General features: G+C 39.3%; 1 protein-coding gene across 1 annotated transcript; it reads left to right on the forward strand.

Moving 5' to 3' along the window:
• Positions 1-464: 464 nt before the first annotated feature.
• LOC138027090 (uncharacterized) lies at positions 465-4,853 on the forward strand. Its single transcript, XM_068874593.1, has 5 exons — positions 465-684; positions 968-1,064; positions 1,609-1,919; positions 2,916-3,163; positions 3,265-4,853. Exons 1-4 carry the CDS (start codon positions 514-516, stop codon positions 3,069-3,071), a joined length of 735 nt encoding a protein of 244 aa, XP_068730694.1. The 5' UTR covers positions 465-513; the 3' UTR covers positions 3,072-3,163; positions 3,265-4,853.
• Positions 4,854-9,828: the final 4,975 nt, after the last annotated feature.

Here is a 9,828-nt window from a genome sequence, read left to right on the forward strand (position 1 = left end):
GGTCGGAAATATACTGTAGAACATATGACACTACTCAGCAACGTTGACTGAGGGGGAAGGGGAGTGGGAAGGGGGGAGTAAGTAGGGGTGTGTCAAAATGGAGGTGAAATTGTGTCACTGTCTCAACAGTTTTGTCTGAGATTGTCTGCGATCGCATAAGCTAAAGAAATAGCATTAGTTCTTTGGTTTTTCAAACCAAGGCAACAATTTTTGGACAGTTCAGTAAGTGTGACTCGAGATATTATTTTGTAAGGAAAAATAGCCAATTAACCTCATTAGTGAGGTCACAAAAAGAAAGAATTGTGTGTCCTTACACTGCAAGTATGGTTTTCCGGAGAGTAATTGAGGCGAAAAGACGAACTTATGCAATGTTTGTGTATCCAAAGGATGTGTGGCCAAACAACATAGCTTTCTATCTACATAATGTGAGTTTCTACCACTAAACCAATTTAGTAGACTTTGTCAATATGGAACCGAAGCCCCGAGGCCTACAAAGAGTTAAGAGATAGTGGCATGTTGGTGTTACCATCAGGGAGGCTTTTGCGAATGTACAAAAACTCCTGCACACAAGATGCTGGTTTTAATGCATCAGTAGGACAGTGGATGGCCCATGAAGCTGTTGAAAGAAAAATTGGCCCTGAAGGGAGAGAAGGAGGAATCATCCTAGATGAAATGGCCATACAAGTACGTGAATTGTGATACTCTTATCTGGAAACCTTAAAAAATACTACCCCATTTAGAATCTACTGTGATCAACATCAATCACGCTTGTGGGTGCAGCCTATATTAATATCCTAGCAAAAGGACTGTATGTACCAATATTACTTTCTTATAGAGTGACCCCCCCCCCCCCTCGCCCGATTCCACTGTAATGTGGACCTGAACAAGCATAATTATATTCTCACATCAAAGCGTTAACAAATAACATTTTCATTTAATGATGTCTTGTTTTCAAAATTTTATACAGGAAGACTTGCAGATGAAGTCTGTTAATGGACAATGGAAACTTGTGGGTCTAGTGTGCTTGGAAGAAGAGCATAACAGCATGCAAAAAATTATGACAGGTAAATGGGTCTATTTAAAAATAACCCAAATGATTTCTTCACATTGGGTGTGTGCTTAGCTGGTCTAGCTAGCATTTATAGAGCAACCTTTCATAATTATTTCTTTGCATGTAAGAAAATAGTTTGTAATTTAATATGCTGAGTGCAAGATGAAGTTTCTTTTCTACTCACAACCAATACATCCTGGACACTTCTCCACTAGTTTCCTTTCTGGTGGTTTTTTAAATTATCTCACATTTGTCAACCTTTAAACTTTAGGCTCTACAACTACATTTCTTATAGCCTGCGAGCAAGCTCTCCATTTGGGGGATATTGTGAAAAGCAGACGAGCGAGATGCACACGAGAGGAGACGTGAAAGTGGGGATTGGGGGAACTCCTTTCCTTCGCACTGCTCCACTCGTTAGTGTGTTCTTGCCTGGCTTGCTTCACTCACCCAAATAGGAGAACTTGCTCACCGGCTACATTTTTTACCAAAAAAAAAAATACAATTTTTTTGGAAATTAAGCATAAATACAAATTTTCACCCTTGGCATTAATTTTCAGGAAAGGAAACAATTGAGATTGCAACACATGTTCTACAATTTGTATTCCTGGGCAACAATGGCTTTTGCTTTCCATTTGCGCATTTTCCAACCAAAGAAGCCGATCCAGCTTCACTGTACACCAACTTTTGGAAGGCAGTAGGATGGCTCAGAATGTTCGGATTTCAAACAAACTACTGTTGTTGTGATGGCGGGGAAGCTAATAGGAGCTTCATCAAGATGCATTTTAAAGAAAAGGACCCAGTTGAAGAGAGGTTCACAACCCCAAACCCTTACACAAGAAAACCAATGGTGTTTCTTCTTGATCCCTCTGTAAGTAACAAGTACCTTTAATTCTAGTTGTCCATAGGGCTATAACCTAACAAAACCTCTCCTCAAGACAGACACTGAATTATAATTGCCTGGGCTTAAGTTGTTAAAAGTGTAGTCTTTGCTAGATCGAGGGTAAATTACTATGATGATAACTATGTGGTTTCACTTCCACTTCAACATGGATTTGTGCTAAACAGGGTCTGAATAACTGTGGTGAGGTATTAATCACCTCCAAGGTCTTTCTCACAACTGTAAAAACTCACTTTTGTTTGTGAGAACACTATTCTTTTTGCTATTCAGAAATCAATGATTAGTAACCAGTGGTGGATCCAGAGGAAAAAAAATATCTTTTGGAAACCAGGCCCCCCACCTTTTATCAGGGTCTGGGTGACCGGGCCCCTACCTTACCTCAAGGTCTGGATCCAGCACTGGTACTGTTCCTGGGAAGAAAAATTCTTAAAAGTCTTATTGCACCTGTACAAAAGTTGTTGCTGTTACTATCAACAGGCTTCAGAAAACCTACATTTAAAACTTTATCTCCGTACAAGAAATACTCGACGACTATGTAAATAACAGCTCCGAAAAGGAAAATTTTCCATTGCAAGTCAAAGAACTGGGGATTATTTTAAGGGAGGCCTTTCCACAGGCGAGTAGAGTCCAGCGAAGAGTTAACGGTGGCCGAGTATGGCAGTACCCACTTTCAAAAACCTCAAAATTGGAAGAAGACCGTGTTAAATGGGAAGACTTGCCAGCTTTCACAAAAGAATTCGATTGGCTTTTATCCCCCCCCCCTTTTATCAGGATCTGGGTGACCGGGCCCCTACCTTACCTCAAGGTCTGGATCCAGCACTGGTACTGTTCCTGGGAAGAAAAATTCTTAAAAGTCTTATTGCACCTGTACAAAAGTTGTTGCTGTTACTATCAACAGGCTTCAGAAAAACTACATTTAGTATTTTGACTATTAATTATTTATTATGCAATAATCTTATGTCATAGCATAACATCAAGAAACTTAGAAACAATCTTGAAAAGAGCCGCTCGGGTGGAGTGCGACTGTTTTGCTTTGGTGACAAAACAATCGACTGGAGACACTTATACCAAGTTATAAATGGGACCAGTCAAGCAATTCCCTCAAGTTACATGAGAGGTTAACTGAGGAGCACTTCAGTCTGGGCTATGCTAGCCGTATGAGAAACCATCTGGCTGACGATGTCCTTTCAAAGAAGATGCTGTACCTATTGCAGGTAAAATAGGAGAAAATAAGTTAATTTATTAATAATTATTATTTTATTTTGGCCCTGGTTCATTGATTAACTTGCTCCTTATTTTGGTTTGTTTTACACAGGCATATAAAAGATACATGTCACAAAGACACGAAAGTGAGCCTGAACACTTGGATGGGACCATCGCGTTCATAAATATGACAAGTACACTCATAGACAACTTCGCAGATACAAGACCAATCAGCAGTCTGGACGACCACCGCCTGGCTATGAATCATGAAATACTGGAGTACTTGCAGAAGTGGGAAATGGATGCAGAGTCTCACCAGGAACTCAGCAAGGCAGACCGTGCTAGACGCCTCTTATCACAAAAACTTAGATTTGACATTTCATCTATGCTAATTGGTTTTCAAGAAGTTTGCAAAATAGCTTTTACACGCTTTCCTGGATCGACCATCTCTCCATTTCGCACAAACAGTGACTTGGTTGAGAATGTATTCTGTCAAGAAAGGGGGAACAATGGACAGAATTCTAATCCAACTTATGCACAATATGGCCCAGCCATGAACAGCATATTACTTGGCCAAACAACCACCACAAGCTGCAGTAACACTGGTTTAGTTGAAAATCTGACATTCTTCAAAAGTGGAAACTTAAGGTCGAATAAACCAGCAAAGTAAGCATGTTCACAAAAGGATCTTTAAGAAACAAAAATTTGATGGAAACATTGTTGGTGGAAACTAAGCAGTATAAATGAGACAAGTCAAACAAGTTGTAAAGAAGCATATGCAGTATATTTAAGTCTTTAAGTACCTATTGATGTTTTTCATACCAATTAATTATGGCCTTTAAAGTAGTATTGAACTGAGTTGCCCTTTCATATGCCCTAGCCATAGCTTCATTTGCCTGTTGGTCTCTGCGTAGTATTTCTTCTTCATCTCTAGAAGCTTTAAACCTTTTTCTTGTTGGTGCATACACTGCATCTAAAGGAGCGGCATTTCCACTATGAGCCAAACTGGTCAAAATTGTCAAGTAAACAGAAATATTTAGAAAGTAGTTCATCAGATGAAATGAAGAATTTTTATAGAGAGGACAAATAATATTTTAAGGTAAAGTTTTGCTTACCAAAGTGAAAGATTTGCAATTGTTCATTGAAGATGGCAATATGATCTTTAAATCACAGTGAATAAATCAAATAAAATTGAAAGGGATAACTGATAAATATTCACAGCACATTGAGCTTATCTAAGGATGTCACTAACTTTGCAAGGGAAAAGAAGTGGTTGCATTCTGATGTCCTTCTGATGAGGTTACTATCTGGCCAGTAACCTGGAGAGGGATCACATTTTCTGTAGAGGTAGTTAAAAAAAAAAGAAAATCACAAGATTTGTATTTCCTCCTGTATATAGTGTATAATAGTACTGTCAATAGAAAAAAATATCATAAAGAAGGGATGTGTTGAATAAGGCTCCAAGTAACTTCTGAATAAAACTACAAGAATTATTCCTCCAGTTTCCTTCGTAATTACTTGTGATCACAATCAGCGAGAGACTTCGGTAAAAGATCAGGAGTCATCAGAAGGCCTTATTCCATACACCCCATCAATTATTGAAGAATATAAATAATAATTATCATTTTTAAACTTGTAAATAGTATAAAAAGCACAGACATAAAACAGAATAGTATGTTTAAAAACAGAGAGTTATGAGTTCCTCTTACAAGTAGTTTGTTCCTCTTAAGAGCAAAGGTTCCTCTTGTCTCCCAGTACAAGAGTTGGTTTATGTAGTTTCCAATTTTTTTTATTAAGAGTGTATAGGTTCCACTTGTCTCCAATGCCACAGATTTCGTAATTCCCTCTTAAGAGTATACACTTTAGGTTCCTCGTCTCACAGTACACAGTACAAGAGTATAGGTTCCTCTTGTCTCCCAGTCAAATAGTTAACCATACTTAACTCTTTCGGCAAAACTGTAAACCTGGTCATTAAATTATAGACGAAAATATTTTACTTTATTATATACAGTGTAAATAACTGTACCTGGTTGAGGTCCTGTCTCATTAGTTGCCATATTTTCAGAAACTGTAGTTTCAGTCTGTCTGGAAGGTCCAGGCTGCTGGCTGGGATTCTCCAAGGTGTGTGGATGAAGCACATACTGCGATTCACGGATTTTGGGCACCAGTTTTTCTGATAACAATGCCTTAGAATCACTTCTTCTGAAGACCAGACCATACATAAGCTTTGCATAGCAACTGCAGTTCACTTTTAGAATATACATTGCTTTGAAAGATAGATTCCTGCTGATCAAGCATTGTCATTAGCCTGCGATGAGAATTTCCCTTGTTAAGAGAGGTGTCTTTCTTAATGGATTCAACTGTTACTTTGCTCGAAACCAAATCCTTCTTCTTCTTCTTCTCCACCACCTTCTTCCGATGAGCTTCAGTTTTCTGGAGCTTGAAGTCTCTTCGAAATTCCCTCAAAAATTCACCAACACCCATTTTTACATACCGAGTTACAACATCATTAAATAAGTGCAACACCAAAGCAGGACCATTTGTTGAAGGCATCAAGGACTCATTCACTGTAAAAAGGCTTTCCACTGTCCTAAGAGATGGTTGTTTCCTAAAATACTTGACAGTGTCTTTTCTACCAGATTTTCTTTGTGAGAGGCCAAGCTTTCACTACTCAAAAGGTTCACTCTCTCCTGCTCTAATTTAAGGAACCACTCAAACATTGCATCCGTGATGTGAACAAGAGTACCTTTGTCATATTTTCTGGACAATGTCACATTTAGAGTATCTTGATAAGTTGAAAGCTGTTGAGCACTGCTGCTCGACCAGGTTATGTGTGTTAGTAGTTGACTCTTGCCATATTCCTCTTTAGCTTTGAACCGGACATCAGCATTTGCTGAATAAATGTTTGCCTTGAAGTACTCTCTGCATGCATTTCTAACTTTGGCAGTTGCCCAAGCACCACAGTACCGAATCTTCCCTTTGCTTTCCTCCGTCATGTTTGAAACATCCCTTCCATGATCCCTTCCTGATGAAGAAGGGAAACGCTCTCCAACAATTACTTTCAAAATATGGGAATCAAGCGCCATCACAATTTCAGTTAGAACATGGTAATGCTGTTCAACTAAAAGGTGCACAGGGATCCCTACCAACTCTGCAAATTCCTTTTTAAGCTCATTTGAAACCAGAAGGCTATGCAGATCAGCAAAGTGACATGTAAACTCTTTCCTTTGAACCTTCTTGTTTACATCTGCTGAAACCTGCTTTCTGATTAATGTGAAAATCCTACTCCACTGTGCACCTAAAAACAATCTAGTCTGTGGAAGGGTTTCAGGCTGTGATAGGTAACTCAAAATGTCATTCACACTTTTCTGGAGGCTTCTGCTCACTTCAGTTACCTCTTCCGTCTTTGTAAGCAAGGTTACAAATTCAGCAGTATTGAATTCTTTAGGAATGCTTTGACAGTTCTCCATTGAAGACAGCTTTTCCAATACCTCAGCCAAATTCACAGTGTCACTTTCGGCTTCTGACACTGTTGCAAGGTAGTAGGATACAGCCTCATCAATTTCTTGAAGATCTTCCTCCACGAATTCCTCGTCAGAGTCTTCAGTGCCTAATGAACAGATGTCCAGTATTTGGGCCTTGGTGCAACAACATGAACAGTCATCATCTGCAGGAACATTGCGTAAATTCTTGAAGAAGTCCAGCACCACCTTTGGAGCAGGAATCAATCGTTTGGAATTAAAGCCAACAACACGTAGCTGGTCTCTACTACCAACCCTTGAAAAAGCAACGTAAAGGTGGCCTGGAGCAAATTCCTTGCCACAATAAACTTCCACAGCACTCAGGGTTTTACCTTGTGCCTTGTGTACTGTCATTGCCCATGCCAATTTCAGGGGAAGCTGTGTTCTAGTTTCAATAACTTTTGTTGGATCTTTTAGGTCATAAACAGGCCATGTCACCCTGTCCACTAGGAGGCTTTCTGATTCAGTTGTTACAACTGGAAGGCCATTCAAAAATGATGTCACGTTGCCTTGAACACCATTTTTAATCCGGTCATTTAGATTATAAATAAACATCACTTTTGCCCCAACCTTTAACACCAACTTCTCACTTGCAATTAGTCCTTTATTTAAAAGCCTCTTGTCTCCAACATCGGTTGCTTCAAACAGAATCTGCTCACCGGGTAAAGTTTCCAGCACACACATATTTGCGAAATCTACATCCTCATTCAGAGGGTACACCTTTGGAATATAAGAAAGTCCAAAATCACTTGGATTAAGTGGCCGAGACAGACTCTGAATTATTTCTGCAGACTGCTCACTGCACTGACCCCTGGAAATTTCCCTCAAAAGGTTAATGAATTCCCCATAATTTTTAGCACGGAAACTTTCTTCCAGTATTATTTGATGAGGGAAAGTCAAATCCCACACAGCACTCTCAGAGGCATATTTTCCACCGTCTACAGTATTTGGCACAGGAGGGAGCTGTAAAAAATCCCCAAAGGCCACAAGCTGGAGCCCCCCAAAAAGATACTCTGAGTTACGAACATTTTGAGCCACATAATTTATGATTTCGAGAATTCTTTGGCTCAACATAGAAATTTCATCTATAAAGAGTACCTCTGTCTCTCTCCATCTCCTTACACATTCGTTGTTTGCCAGGACATTTCTCAACAACATTTCCTTTGACCCTCGGCATTGACCTATCCCAGCAAAAGAATGAATTGTCCTTGCTGAACGCCTCTCATATAGAGTACAAGCAATTCCTGTTGTGCAAGTACAGGCAATCGCAATTTTTTTCTTAGTTAAGACTTCCAAAATTTGGCGAGCAACAAAGGTTTTTCCACAGCCGGCTATCCCACCAAAGTATACATTGTGTCCCTTGCTCACTAGATCCAAAATTATTTGCTGTTGTTCACTTAGGTTGCAAGCAGCACTGTATAAGAAAGAGAAACAGCATCCTATTTCTGATACTGAAAATTCACTGCATCAGCTTGTTTTTTTTTTCAAAGAAAAACATGATAAAGTATACAATTACATCGACAATTTTATCAATTAAAAGACTCCTCTTAAAAAGAACGTGGCAAGACAGAAGAGAGCACATTTCCATATTACCAATTTAAACACATTGGCGTGTACGCTCAGTTGTACGCTCAGTTGTCCAATGGAATACAGTTATCAATTGAAAAAACGAAAAAAATTCGTGCAAGCCAACACAGGTTTTTACATAAGAAATAGACAGTGAACCACTGAAATAAGCACAAACGACTAACGAGCGATATAATCAACGTACACAATAGCTCTTTGTCTATCTGGGGCCAACTCTAGCTTGGCAATCGTTTTCCATCAAAAACATTTTAAATACTTTCTATAACGTGATGTGTACAACATCAACCTTCCCTTCACTGCCACTCACTCAAAGTGTTAACTAGGCATCTTCTAACAAATATCCTCACGTGAAAAATAAGGTAAAACATCAGTCTCACCTCTTATCGACGTCACCAGGATCGGCTGAATAGCCATCGGAAACAGCCTCACAGGCCATCAATTGACACTGCTGCACAACAATAACTAAAACCTTTAACCCTGAACGAGAACTGGACAAAAACAAAACCGCTTAACTCTCTTTCTTTTCGTAAATTCTCCTATCTTTGCCAAAATTATGCGAAATCGTACCTTGTTACGGGGAAAATCTTCCCATGTGACTGACAAATTTAAGCGATTGCGCATGTCAATTCTCTTAAAATTACTTCCGATCTTGCGCACATTAACTTTACCGCGTCATTTCCGTCACCATATGTTGCAGTGCACACCGAACGAAAGCTCTCTCTCGAAGCCGTAAATTTCGGTCGCCGAAAATGAATTTGAACGCTTTGTTATGCCGTTTTCCTACAGTATTTGGCAAATACATAACAATTCTAGATCACGTTAGTAAAATCAGGCAATTTCATTCAATTCCATTTGAGTTTCAGGGATTCGAAAATCGGCCCCAAATTAGTTTCCGCCCTTTTCGTATTTTATACTGTGAGCCGATCTTTTGAGCCCTCAGTCTCTTGGTTTGCGGTATACAGAATGTGTAACGAAACTGTAACGCAATCAAAATAACCCATTATTTCAGATGTTTTCGACGGGTTTTGATGTTCTAACGACAAACATATCTCCTCTGGACCCTGTGTTACCGGATGTCAACAGTACTCTTCCATAGTAGCGCAAAAAGTGTGGATATTGACACAATGAGCAAGTTAGGGGTCTCCATGTCAGCTGAAAGATGGGAGAGAATTGTAAACGTAAACTCCTGACATGGAAGGCAGAGGTAGTAAGAGTTAAGCACAGCATCTTGTTCTTGGAGAATGTAATGGAAAATCAAACAGGAAAGGGAAGTGCTCCTGACATGTCAGTGTCAGCAGTGAAAGATTACAGATACCTTGATGATGATGTGCACAAGGACTGCAAGGATTTACTTGCTAGAATTGTACAAGATGGAGTTTTGACATTTTCAGTTGTAACTGTAGCAACAGTGCAACTGAGAGGCACCATGCTGCCAGAATATAAATAAGCGTGATTTAAAGCTTGTTTTATACTTTGACTGATACAGTCTGCCTAGTCCAGTTTTGAGCTGTCTTAAAATTTTAACAGGTTATTTATTTGGAGACCCAAGGTACAACAAATGCTGCATT

The sequence above is a fragment of the Montipora capricornis genome, chromosome 12 (assembly GCF_036669925.1).
Source record: "Montipora capricornis isolate CH-2021 chromosome 12, ASM3666992v2, whole genome shotgun sequence".
Taxonomy (NCBI): domain Eukaryota; kingdom Metazoa; phylum Cnidaria; class Anthozoa; order Scleractinia; family Acroporidae; genus Montipora; species Montipora capricornis.